Source organism: Scyliorhinus torazame, chromosome 2 (genome assembly GCF_047496885.1).
Source record: "Scyliorhinus torazame isolate Kashiwa2021f chromosome 2, sScyTor2.1, whole genome shotgun sequence".
Classification (NCBI taxonomy): Eukaryota; Metazoa; Chordata; class Chondrichthyes; order Carcharhiniformes; family Scyliorhinidae; genus Scyliorhinus; species Scyliorhinus torazame.
The window spans coordinates 122,549,246-122,563,225 of record NC_092708.1 but is presented as its reverse complement, the minus strand read 5'-3'; the positions used below and the strand labels follow the sequence as shown (position 1 = coordinate 122,563,225).

At 47.8% G+C, this 13,980-nt stretch overlaps 1 protein-coding gene across 1 annotated transcript in view; it reads left to right on the top strand.

Moving 5' to 3' along the window:
• dnah9l (dynein, axonemal, heavy polypeptide 9 like) overlaps nucleotides 1–13,980 on the top strand; it is a 1,249,478-nt gene that overhangs the window by 500,620 nt on the left and 734,878 nt on the right. Inside the window, exon 37 of the mRNA XM_072476205.1 lies at nucleotides 3,233–3,310. Within this exon, the coding sequence (XP_072332306.1) occupies nucleotides 3,233–3,310 (78 nt within the window). The remainder of the gene's footprint in view (nucleotides 1–3,232; nucleotides 3,311–13,980) is intronic.

Below are 13,980 nucleotides of genomic sequence, written 5' to 3'. Positions count from 1 at the left end.
CTCCTTTCCTGCCCCTGTGATTCGCCTGGATCACGAACATCTCGCTCTTTCCCATATTTAACATACAGCCTGAAAATCACCCAAATTCTCCTGATATCTCCATGATTCCGGTCATGTCCCCACCGGGTCCGTGACATAAAGCAGCAAATCGTCCGCATGCCCTCAGTTATCGTTAATGAGCTTTGCCTTCCTATCTCCACTGCAACGTACAGGTATTTCCCCAGGATTCACATCAGAGGTGGAGGCAGCCAACTACTTACTACTTCCTGTGAACTTCGATGACCCTGGCGAGCGTCCTCTGGGGGCTCTGGGGCCGGAGGGCCCAGGCTCACTTGTCGGCGGCTCATGCACAGCTGTGCCGACCTGTCCCATGAAATGCAGCCTCATCAGAGGGATGGATCTCGGGGGGAACTGGTGACCACTGTCGCCCATCCATGGGATGAATCCGGGTTGGCTCCCGGCGCCCCCTCCCGCTCGATGCCCATAGGTCCCTGGGTTTCACCTTGGGACGGAGGGGCTGCTGGTTCAAACCCCAGCTTCCCCTGCATCATCTAGCCCTGCCAGCCCTGGCAGTTCCCCATGGTCTGCACTATTGTGTCACACTCTTGGCAATGCTCTTCAGTGACTGGGGCATGCTCTGCAGCACCTCGGGAATGCCTACCTGCGACTGGGACAGGCTCCGTAGCCCCTCGGCCATTCCCATCTGACAGCAGGACATGTCCTACCTTACCTCATGAAAGTTAGACACGTACTGGGCATGTGTCCCAGCGATTCGGACAGTCTGCCCAGACTCTCAGCCATGTCCGTCACTGATAGCGCAACACTTTGGACACCTCCGCCAAAGGTGCTCATGTCGTGCACCAGGCTCTCCACTGAGGTCGCCACCCTAGAAGTGTTGGCCCAAATGCCATGCATTGCCGGTGACACCTCCTGCGCCCATAGCTTCTGGAAATCCTCCAAGTGGCTATGGACCTGCTGGATTGTTGCTGACATCTCCCTCTCAATGTCATGGCTGCACACTAATGTCACGAACAACTCCAGGATGACCTCTTCCCCAGGCTCAACATCAGACTGGGACCCAGCTGGGTCCTGGGATCAGCAGACTTCCAACTGCTGTCTCGCTTGGGGGTTCCTGCCTCCACCTGATGTGCACCAGCCCCAGTGTAATGCTCACCACATTGTACCCCAGAAGCCTGACCGCGAACATTTCCCACGAGATGCATGTATCTGTGCTGGTGGAGGGTGGGATGACAACTGTGCCACAACAGGGCAGCATGGTAGCACAGTAGTTAGCACAGTTGCTTCACAGCTCCAGCATCCCAGGTTCGATTCCCGGCTTGAGTCACTGTCTGTGTGGAGTCTGCACGTTCTCCCCGTGTCTGCGTGGGTTTCCTCCGGGTGCTCCGGTTTCCTCCCACAGTCCAAAGATGTGCATGTTAGGTGGATTGGCTATGCTGAATTGCCCTTAATGTCCAAAAAAGGTTAGGCGGGGTTACAGGGATAGGGTGGAGGTGTGGGGTTAGGGTAAAGATATGGGCTTAGGTAGGGTACTTTTTCCAAAGGCCGGTGCAAACTCGATGGGCCGAATGGCCCCCTGCTATACTGTAAAATTCTATGATCCTATCTATGAACTATTATGGTGACAGCCTCAGAGCTCTCCACCGAGGTGATCTCATGGGAGGCTCGAGAGGGTGCCACCCGGGATGAGCTGGCACCGTCGGCTAGTGGATCTGCGGGAAAATGGACACATGGTCAGTGGGAGGGATTGGTTAGTCAGTAAGGCAATAACAACTCACGATTGACAGGGCCTTTGGCTAGTGCACAGTGGTTCCTCACCTCTGCACGTCCGTCAGCCTCCACGTTGGTGACTGCTGTGTCCATGGCCACCCCAGACACCTCCAAGGCCCGCTCCTTGAAGGTGGTGAGGATTCTTATGTCCGACTCCCCACCGCCAGTCTCGGCTCTCTCCCAACGATTGTGGGAGATCTTTTCGTGAGGAGACACAGAGAGGGCATTGTTAGCCACACGGGTGGTTTACAGTGCTGAGATGGGGGGGATCTGATGGAAGGGTTGGCGGGAAGGGTTGAAGGGAGCGGGGTGTGGAGGGAGGGTTGGGGGCCGCATGGAGAGCTGGGGATGGATGCTCGTGGGAGCGGAAAGGCCTGGGGTGGGGGCGCGTCATTGGTGTCTACTCACTCGTGCTGACCGGTGTGCCCTGTTGTTGACCTTTTTCAAGCACTTGAGGCCAGTCCTCCTGGTCACATTCCCAGCGCTCACAGCTGCTGTCACCTCATCCCAGGCAGCACTGGCTGCCCTATGGCTGACCCTCCAGGACCTTCGGGAGAACAGGATGTACCTCCTGGCCTCCACTATGTCTAGGAGCCACCCAAGATCTGCATTCCTGAATCTTGGCGCTGACCTGTTGGGCGGCATTGTTATGAACTGGCTGGAGTTGGCTGAGCAAGTGCTGCTCGATCTTGTTACCGGGGGGGCTGTCGAGTGCGGTGCTGGCGAATCGGTTGGCGAGCCTTCATTTGCGGTGAGAAACCTATGGAGCCTCTTTAAGTGGACCAATTGACATGGCATGGCTGTTGCTGACCTTTCTGGGCCGAGCATCGGGAAGCTCACGGCAGTTCCCGCTCACTACTACACTCCGAAATCCTTCCGGAGAATCGAAACCCGCCTTTTTTGTTTCACTGAACACAAAGTAGGAGCTAACAGGCCACCTCTAAAACATATTCTTCATCCTATTTGTTATCTCTTTACTGAAAAAGTATTTTCTCCAAAAACAAGCAAATTGAATTTTGAAAACTGTTATTAAATAGAGCAGGCTAACTGTTTTAATCTTTGTTTGATAAACTAATTATGTCATTTGTGCTATCTGATTATAAACATTCAATTTATTAGCTGTATTAGTCGTATATTAGTAATACAAGCAGCAACTATAAATGTGTTTTACAAATGGTTCAGGACATCAGACATTTGCTTTAGGAAGTTCTTCAGGGTTGCTCTAATTTCATTGCCATTTCTTGGAATCGTTTGCACATATAAATAGAGCTTCTGTCAAAGCTACAGTAGTGATGTGGGAATATTTCTGAGGAAATTCGCCTGCTTGGTATTGCCTACAGATTGGGTGTCCCATCATGCTACAGTTAGGTTTGTTTTGTTGATTGTATACTGCAATAACTGTCTATTTGCAACCTTTGGTAATTGTTGTTTATATTTTTGTCAGGCTATGCAACTAGAAGAGCTGTTGGCAGTGCGACATTCAGTTTTTGTTGTGGGTGTTGCTGGAACTGGCAAAAGCCAGGTAAGTGAAGGCACTCCAGTTCCAGTTGCATCACAGACTAAACCTACAGGAATGTAGATCAAGTAGAACTATTTATTTATTCAGTGTGTGCAGAGTCATCAATCCAAGCCTTGTGAGTGGACATATGAAGTTCTTTAATCCTGCCTTCAAATTTAGTTAGCAAACACTATTGATGATGTGAACCATTGTTTGGACTGCACTACAGCTGCAGCCTGGGTGGTCTTGCTGGCCTCATGATTTTAGGTGGCTGCATAGAGACTTCGGCCAGTCCATAAATAGTTTAAGAGGGCTCACTGTCGTCGCAGGAGATCAAAGATAGGTGGACAAGCAGCAGGGTCTATGATGCAAAAGTGGTTATGGTGCTTTCCCCTGCCAATCCTCCTGCCATAGGTCCTCAACTGTTACTCTTCAGTGTGGTGGCTTTAACTATATGGGGCGGCATGAGGCAAAGCGTACTCCACCAGGGTTAAGGAGTTCACTGAATAAGAGCAGGTTTGGGCTGGAGTAGACCTTCTCCAGTAGTTTTCCTTTGCATTTACCCTCCTGATGAGAGGCGAGGTGATGGGTTCAGGATTGGGAGCCGGGGAGGTGAGTTGATTGAAGAGTATCTCTCTTTTTAAAAAAATATTTTAATGAAGGCATTTATAAATATATACATAAAACATAACATTGGAGTTCTCCCAGTGAGCCAGAGAGAAGACAGAGCCAGGAGTGAGACACAGCAAAGAGTGAGTTTGGGAATTTGAATTGAGGTGGGAATTGAATTGAATTAAATTGAATCAGTAAGGCAGCTCCTTTTAAATTTCAGGAGTTTAAATTAATTTATATTAAGCTAGTATTGGGCAGTGTAGGTTAACAAGGGCTGCCCCACCCACTCACATAACTGGTTGGCAGTTAAGTGTCAGTCACTTTAATCTACTTTGATCTAAAAGCAGGTGGGGGAGGGGAGTCAATTCAGGACAGTTTAAAAAGAGCCACTTGTAAACTCACTCCCAGTGAGTTCTCTCAGTGAGCCAGAGAGAAGACAGCCAGGAGTGAGACAGCAAAGAGTGAGTTTGGGAATTTGAATCGAGGTGGGAATTCAAAGCTGGGTGGGGAGGAAGAGTTTTTTTATCCCTGGTAAGTGACTGGTAAGTAGTGTTTCTGTTTTTCTGTTTCTTTTCATTGGTATATTTATTTATTTTTTTCTTCATTGTTTATTTGTTTATTTAAATTTTTTGGGGGGGAAATTGAAATTGTTGAAGTTAACCGAAGGTTTAAGACATGGCAGGAGATCTCAGACCCGTGTCATGCTCCTCGTGTGCGATGTGGGAGCTCAGGGACACGTCCACTGTCCCTGGCTCCTTCATGTGCATGACGTGTGTCCAGTTGCAGCTCCTGTTAGACTGCTTCACGGCTCTGGAGCTGAGGATGGACTCACTTTGGAGCGTCCGCGATGCTGAGGACGTCGTGGATAGCATGTTTAGCGAGTTGGTCACACCGCAGGTGAAAGGTACTGAGGGAGATAGTAAATGGGTGACCAAAAGACAGAGCAAGAGTAGGAAGGCAGTGCAGGTGTCCTCTGCGGTCATCTCCCTGCAAAACAGATATACCGCTTTGGATACTGTTGAGGGAGATGGCTCACCAGAGGAAGGCGGCAGCAGCCAGGTTCATGGCACCGTGGCTGGCTCTGCTGCGCAGCTGGGCAGGAAGAAGAATGGCAGGGCTATAGTGATAGGGGACTCAATTGTAAGGGGAATAGACAGGCGGTTCTGCGGACGAAATCGAGACTCCAGGATGGTATGTTGCCTCCCTGGTGCAAGGGTCAAGAATGTCTCGGAGCGGCTGCAGGACATTCTGGGGGGGAGGGTGAACAGCCAGCTGTCGTGGTGCACATAGGCACCAACGATATAGGTAAAAAACGGGACTTTGTTTGCTAGAGCTGTTGGGGAGAGTTTAAACTAATGTGGCAGGGGGATGGGAACCGATGCAGGAAGTTGGAAGGTAGTAAAACAGGGACAGAAACAAAAGGCAGTAAGGGGGAAAGTGTAAGGCAGAGAAGCCATAGTCAAAAATCAAAAAGGGCGACAGTACAAGGTACAGTGACTGAGGGGAGCTCAGTGAATAGGACCAGGAATACTAAAAGAAATAAAACGGGAAGTGAAAACATTAATGGTAAGCGATGCGGCAGGTTGTTACAGGAAGATGTGGGTTCGACGACAAGGAAAATTCGGAGAAAGGTTAAGAGGAAATATAACTTAGGAGAGGTTACTGATCGAGGTGTTAAGATTCAGAACAGAGGTAAAAAAGCCAACATAAGTGTACTTTACCTGAATGCTCGTAGTATTCGGAATAAGGTAAATGAGTTGATGGCGCAAATCATCGTGAATGACTATGATTTAGTGGCCATTACTGAAACATGGTTAAAGGATGGTCACGACTGGGAGTTAAATATCCGAGTGTATCAAACTTTTCGGAAGGACAGAGTGGATGGTAAGGGAGGTGGTGTAGCTCTGTTATTTAAGGATGACATCCGAGCAACAGTAAGGGATGACATCGGTGCTATGGAGGATAAGGTTGAATCCATTTGGGTGGAAATCGGGAATAGCAAGGCGAAAAAGTCACTGATAGGAGTAATCTATAGGCCACCAAATAGTAACATTATGGTGGGGCAGGCAATAAACAAAGAAATAACAGATGCATGTAGAAATGGTACAGCAGTTATCATGGGGGATTTTAATCTACATGTTGATTGGTTTAACCAGGTCGGTCAAGGCAGCCTTGAGGAGGAGTTTATAGAATGTATCCGCGATAGTTTCCTGGAACAGTATGTAATGGAACCTACGAGGGAACAAGCGGTCCTAGATCTGGTCCTGTGTAATGAGACAGGATTGATTCAGGATCTCATAGTTAGGGATCCTCTCGGAAGGAGCGATCACAATATGGTGGAATTTAAAATACAGATGGAGGGTGAGAAGGTAAAATCAAGCACTAGTGTTTTGTGCTTAAACAAAGGAGATTACAATGGGATGAGAGAAGAACTAGCTAAGGTAGACTGGGAGCAAAGACTTTATGGTGAAACAGTTGAGGAACAGTGGAGAACCTTCCAAGTGATTTTTCACAGTGCCCAGCAAAGGTTTATACCAACAAAAATGAAGGACGGTAAAAAGAGGGAAAATCGACCGTGGATATCTAAGGAAATAAGGGAGAGTATCAAATTGAAGGAAAAAACATACAAAGTAGCAAAGATCAGTGGGAGACTAGAGGACTGGGAAATCTTTAGGGGGCAACAGAAAGCTACTAAAAAAGCTATAAAGAAGAGTAAGATAGATTATGAGAGTAAACTTGCTCAGAATATAAAAACAGATAGTAAAAGTTTCTACAAATACATAAAACAAAAAAGAGTGGCTAAGGTAAATATTGGTCCTTTAGAGGATGAGAAGGGAGATTTAATAATGGGAGATGAGGAAATGGCTGAGGAACTGAACAGGTTTTTTGGGTCGGTCTTCACAGTGGAAGACACAAATAACATGCCAGTGACTGATGGAAATGAGGCTATGACAGGTGAGGACCTTGAGAGGATTGATATCACCAAGGAGGTAGTGATGGGCAAGCTAATGGGGCTAAAGGTAGACAAGTCTCCTGGCCCTGATGGAATGCATCCCACAGTGCTAAAAGAGATGGCTAGGGAAATTGCAAATGCACTAGTGATAATTTACCAAAATTCACTAGACTCTGGGGTGGTCCCGGCGGATTGGAAATTAGCAAATGTGACACCACTGTTTAAAAAAGGAGGTAGGCAGAAAGTGGGTAATTATAGGCCAGTGAGCTTAAATTCGGTAGTAGGGAAGATGCTGGAATCTATCATCAAGGAAGAAATAGCGAGGCATCTGGATGGAAATTGTCCCATTGGACAGACGCAGCATGGGTTCATAAAGGGCAGGTCGTGCCTAACTAATTTAGTGGAATTTTTTGAGGACATTAATAGTGCGGTAGATAACGGGGAGCCAATGGATGTGGTATATCTGGATTTCCAGAAAGCCTTTGACAAGGTGCCACACAAAAGGTTGTTGCATAAGATAAAGATGCATGGCATTAAGGGGAAAGTAGGAGCATGGATAGAGGATTGGTTAATTAATAGAAAGCAAAGAGTGGGGATTAATGGGTGTTTCTCTGGTTGGCAATCAGTAGCGAGTGGTGTCCCTCAGGGATCAGTGTTGGGCCCACAACTGTTCACAATTTACATAGATGATTTGGAGTTGGGGACCAAGGGCAATGTGTCCAAGTTTGCAGACGACACTAAGATAAGTGGTAAAGCAAAAAGTGCAGAGGATACTGGAAGTCTGCAGAGGGATTTGGACAGGCTAAGTGAATGGGCTAGGGTCTGGCAGATGGAATACAATGTTGACAAATGTGAGGTTATCCATTTTGGTCAGAATAACGGCAAAAGGGATTATTATTTAAATGATAAAAAATTAAAACATGCTGCTGTGCAGAGAGATCTGGGTGTGCTAGTGCATGAGTCGCAGAAAGTTGGTTTTCAGGTGCAACAGGTGATTAAGAAGGCAAATGGAATTTTGTCCTTCATTGCTGGAGGGATGGAGTTTAAGACTAGGGAGGTTATGCTGCAATTGTATAAGGTGTTAGTGAGGCCACACCTGGAGTATTGTGTTCCGTTTTGGTCTCCTGACTTGAGAAAGGATGTACTGGCACTGGAGGGTGTGCAGAGGAGATTCACTAGGTTAATCCCAGAGCTGAAGGGGTTGGATTACGAGGAGAGGTTGAGTAGACTGGGACTGTACTCGTTGGAATTTAGAAGGATGAGGGGGGATCTTATAGAAACATATAAGATTATGAAGGGAATAGATAGGATAGATGCGTGCAGGTTGTTTCCACTGGCGGGTGAAAGCAGAACTAGGGGGCATAGCCTCAAAATAAGGGGAAGTAGATTTAGGACTGAGTTTAGGAGGAACTTCTTCACCCAAAGGGTTGTGAATCTATGGAATTCCTTGTCCAGTGAAGCAGTAGAGGCTCCTTCATTAAATGTTTTTAAGATAAAGATAGATAGTTTTTTGAAGAATAAAGGGATTAAGGGTTATGGTGTTCGGGCCGGAAAGTGGAGCTGAGTCCACAAAAGATCAGCCATGATCTCATTGAATGGCGGAGCAGGCTCGAGGGGCCAGATGGCCTACTCCTGCTCCTAGTTCTTATGTTCTTATAACCAAAACCAAGAAAAAGAGAACAAACAGGAAATCACGTAACCAATAAATAATACCCCACCACCCCACCCCCCCTGTCGTTCCCCTCCATCCACCCTGCCTCCCCCGTTTTTACCCCTTATAACCCTCTCCTCCTGCTGACATCTGAACTATCTTTGAAGAAGTCAATAAACGGCTTCCATCTCCAGATGAACCCCCCACAGACCCTCTCAAGGCCTTTGATCTTTTCCAGCTTCAGGAATTCCGCGAGGTCGCCCACCCACACCCCCCCGGTTTCGGCAACCCCAAGTCGCTCCACCCCAACAAGATCCGTCTCCGGGCTACCAGGAAGGTAAAGGCCAAGACATAGACCTCTCTCACCCCCTGGACTCCAGGGTCGTCCGACACTCCGAAAATCCCTACTTCGGGACTCGGGGCAACCTTCATCCTCAGTACCTCAGACATAACGTCAGCAAAGCCCAGCCAGATTCCTTCTAGTTTCGGACAAGCCCAAAACATGTGGGCATGGTTTGCGGGCACCCACACCTGTCCTCCACTCCCTCAAAGAACCTTCTCATTATAGCCACTGTCATATGCGCCCTATGGACTACCTTAAATTGAATGAGGCAAAGCCAAGCACATGAAGAGGATGTGTTCACCCTCCTAGAGCCTCCACCCATAACCCAGCCTCCACCTCCCTCCCCAACTCTTCCTCCCACTTCTGCTTAACTTCTCCCATTGGGCTCCCTCCAAGTCCATGAATTCCTTATAAATCTCTGATACCCTACCTTCACCTCCTCCTGTTTGTGACACCACCTTGTCGTACAGCCCCGGGGCGGCAGGTCGGGAAATAACGGCACCTGCTTCCTGACGTAAACCCATGCCAGTAAGCTCGGAACTCATTCCTGATGGGCAGGTCATACTCTTCGTCCAGTTCCTGTAGGCTTGAAAAGCTACCCTCCACAAATAGATCCCCAAACTATTCGATCCACGCCTGCCGCCACCCCCACGTCGATCCCCCCGGGACAAACCTGTGGTTCCCATAGATTGGTGCCCAAACTGAGACACCCTCTAAGCCCAGGTGTGGCTGCCACTGTCCCCACACCCTCCGGGCCACCACCACCATTGGGCTCATGGAGTACCTGGTAGGTGAGAATGGCAGAGGCACCATCAACCCCTAAGCTAGTGCCCTTACAAGAGGCTGCCTCCATCTGCTCCCACACTGACCCCACCCCAACTACCCTTCCTAACCATGGCTATATTTGCTTTCCAGTAGTAGTTCATTAAATTTGGCAGGGCCAACTCCCCTCCCACCCCACATCCCTACTCCAGCAGTTCCTTCTTTACCCAAGGGGTTTCCCCCGCCCAAACAAACCCCAAAATCGGGCCGGCATTAACTTTCCTAAAAAAGGCCTTTGGCATAAAAATCAGGAGATTCTAAAAATCAAATAGGAACCTTGGAAGCACCGTCATTTTCACGGCTTGCACCTGCCCCGCAAACGACAGCGGGGAGCACATCCCACCTCTTAAAATCCCCATTCATGTGCTTTACCAACTGCGGCAGGTTCAATTTGTGCAAATGTTCTCAGCCCCGCACCACCTGAATGCCCAAGTATCTAAAGTTCATCCCCACCACTATAAATGGCAGCTCGCCCAGTTTCCCCACCTGTCCCCTTGCTTGAATCGGGGAAACCTCCCTCTTCCCCATGTTTAATTTATGCCCGGAAAACCGGCCAAATTCCTCCAAGATGTTCATAATCCCCCTAATGCCACCCAATGGGTCCGAAATGTAAAGTAACAAATCATCCACATACAACAAAACTTTACACTCCACCCCCTCCCCCGATGCTTTAAGCGCCATTGCCAGTGGCTCTATCACCAGTGCAAAGAGCAACGGGGAGAGTGGGCATCCCTGTATTGTCCCACAATGTAATCCAAAATACCCCAAGCTCACCCGATTCGTCCTCATACTGCGGTGCCCTATATAGCAACCGGAACCAATCCACAAACCCCTGCCCAAACCCACACCGTCCAAGTACTTCCCACAAATATTCCCATTCTACCCGATCAAAGGTTTTCTCCGCATCCATAGCGACCTCCACCTCCTGTCCCATCATAATCCATCATATGACCTCCATCATAATCACATTTAATAAAGACCTGATGGTCACCGACAAATACCTCCCTTTTACAAATCCCGTCTGGTCCTCCCTATCACCCCGGTACACAGTCGTCGATCCGCGAGGCCAAGATCTTTGCCACATGTTTGGTGTCCACATTTAGCAGCGAGATCAGGCGATAAGACCCACACTGCTCTGGGTCCTTATTCTTCATTAGAATTAAGGATATCTATGCCTGTGATTAACGTAGGGGGAAGCTCCCCCTTCTCCCTCACCTCATTATATACCCTAACAGGGATGGTGCAGGAGGGAGGGTTTCAGATTTCTGGATAATTGAGGCTCATTCTGGGGTCGGTGGGACCTCTACAAATGGGATGGTCTACACCTGGACCAGAGGGATACCAATATCCTGGGGGGGAAATTTGCTAATGCTCTTCGGGAAGGTTTAAACTAGTTCAGCAGGGGCTTGGGAACCTGAATTGTAGCTCCAGTACACAGGAGGTTGAGAGTAGTAAGGTCATGAGTAAGGTTTTAAAGTTGCAGGAGTGTACCGGCGGGCAGGAAGGTGGTTTAAAGTGTGTCTTCTTCAATGCCAGGAGCATCTGGAATAAAGTGGGTGAACATGCAGCATGGGTTGGTACCTGGGACTTTGATGTTGTGGCCATTTCGGAGACATGGATAGAGCAGGGACAGGAATGGTTGTTGCAGGTGCCGGGGTTTAGACATTTCAGTAAGCTCAGGGAAGGTGGTAAAAGAGGGGGAGGGGTGGCATTGTTAGTCAAGGACAGTATTACGGTGGCAGAAAGGACGTTTGATGAGGACTCGTCGGTTGAGGTAGTATGGGCTGAGGTTAGAAACAGGAAAGGAGAGGTCACCCTGTTAGGGGTTTTCTATAGGCCTCCGAAAAGTTCCAGAGATGTAGAGGAAAGGATTGAAAAGATGATTCTGGATAGGAGCGAAAGCAACAGGGTAGTTGTTATGGGGGACTTTAACTTTCCAAATATTGACTGGAAACGCTATAGTTCGAGTACTTTAGATGGGTCCGTTTTTGGCCAATGTGTGCAGGAGGGTTTCCTGACACAGTATGTAGATAGGCCAACGAGAGGTGAGGCCGTATTGGATTTGGTACTGGGTAATGAACCAGGACAGGTGTTAGATTTGGAGGTAGGTGAGCACTTTGGTGATAGTGACCACAATTCGATTACGTTTACTTTAGTGATGGAAAGGGATAGGTATATACCGCAGGGCAAGAGTTATATCTGGGGGAAAGGCAATTATGATGCGATGAGGCAAGACTTAGGATGCATCAGATGGAGAGGAAAACTGCAGGGGATGGGCACAATGGAAATGTGGATCTTGTTCAAGGAACAGCTACTGCGTGTCCTTGATAAGTATGTACCTGTCAGGCAGGGAGGAAATGGTCGAGCAAGGGAACCGTGGTTTACTAAGGCAGTCGAAACACTTGTCAAGAGGAAGAAGGAGGCTTATGTAAAGATGAGACACGAAGGTTCAATAAGGGCGCTCGAGAGTTACAAGTTAGCTAGGAAGGACCTAAAGAGAGAGCTAAGAAGAGCCAGGAAGGGACATGAGAAGTCTTTGGCAGGTAAGATCAAGGATAACCCTAAAGCTTTCTATAGATATGTCAGGAATAAAAGAATGACTAGGGTAAGAGTAGGGCCAATCAAGGACAGTAGTGGGAAGTTGTGCTTGGAGTCCGAGGAGATAGGAAAGGTGCTAAATGAATATTTTTCGTCCGTATTCACACAGGAAAAAGACAATGTTGTCGAAGAGAATACTGAGATTCAGGCTAGTAGACTAGAAGGGCTTGAGGTTCATAAGGAGGAGGTGTTAACAATTCTGGAAAGGGTGATAATAGATAAGTCCCCTGGGCCGGATGGGATTTATCGTAGGATTCTCTGGGAAGCTAGGGAGGAGATTGCTTTGGCTTTGATTTTTAAGTCATCTTTGTCAACAGTAATAGTGCCAGAAGACTGGAGGATAGCAAATGTTGTCCCCTTGTTCAAGAAGGGGAGTAGAGACAATCCCGGTAACTACAGACCAGTGAGCCTTACTTCTGTTGTGGGCAAAATCTTGGAAAGGTTTATAAGAGATAGGGTGTATAATCATCTGGAAAGGAATAATTTGATTAGACATAGCCAACACGGTTTTGTGAAGGGTAGGTCGTGCCTCACAAACCTTATTGAGTTCTTTGAGAAGGTGACCAAACAGGTGGATGAGGGTAAAGCAGTTGATGTGGTATATATGGATTTCAGTAAAGCGTTTGATAAGGTTCCCCACGGTAGGTTACTGCAGAAAATACGGAAGCATGGGATTCAGGGAGATTTAGCAGTTTGGATCAGAAATTGGCTAGCTGGAAGAAGACAAAGGGTGGTGGTTGATGGGAAGTGTTCAGACTGGAGTCCAGTTACAAGTGGTGTACCACAAGGATCTGTTTTGGGGCCACAGCTGTTTGTCATTTTTATAAATGACCCGGAGGAGGGCGCAGAAGGATGGGTGAGTAAATTTGCAGATGACACTAAAGTCGATGGAGTTGTGGACAGTGCGGAAGGATGTTACAAGTTACAGAGGGACATAGATAAGCTGCAGCGCTGGGCTGAGAGGTGGAAAATGGAGTTTAATGCAGAAAAGTGTGAGGTGATTAATTTTGGAAGGAATAACAGGAAGAGTACTGGGCTAATGGTAAGATTCTTGGCAGTGTGGATGAGAAGAGAGATCTCGGTGTCCATATACATAGATCCCTGAAAGTTGCCACTCAGGTTGAGAGGGTTGTTAAGAAGGCATACGGTGTGTTAGCTTTTATTGGTAGAGGGATTGAGTTTCGGAGCCATGAGGTCATGTTGCAGCTGTACAAAACTCTGGTGCGGCCGCATTTGGAGTATTGCGTGCAATTCTGGTCGCCGCATTATAGGAAGGATGTGGAAGCATTGGAAAGGGTGCAGAGGAGATTTACCAGAATGTTGCCTGGTATGGAGGGAAGATCTTATGAGGAAAGGCTGAGGGACTTGAGGCTGTTTTCGTTAGAGAGAAGAAAGTTAAGAGGTGATTTAATTGAGGCATACAAGATGATCAGAGGATTGGATAGGGTGGACAGTGAGAGTCTTTTTCCTCGGATGGTGATGTCTAACACGAGGGGACATAGCTTTAAATTGAGGGGAGATAGATATAAGACAGATGTGAGAGGTCGGTTCTTTACTCAGAGTAGTAAGGGTGTGGAATGCCCTGCCTGCAACAGTAGTGGACTCGCCAACACTAAGGGCATTCAAATGGTCATTGGATAGACATATGGACGATAAGGGAATAGTGTAGATGGGCTTTAGAGTGGTTTCACAGGTCGGCGCAACATCGAGGGCTG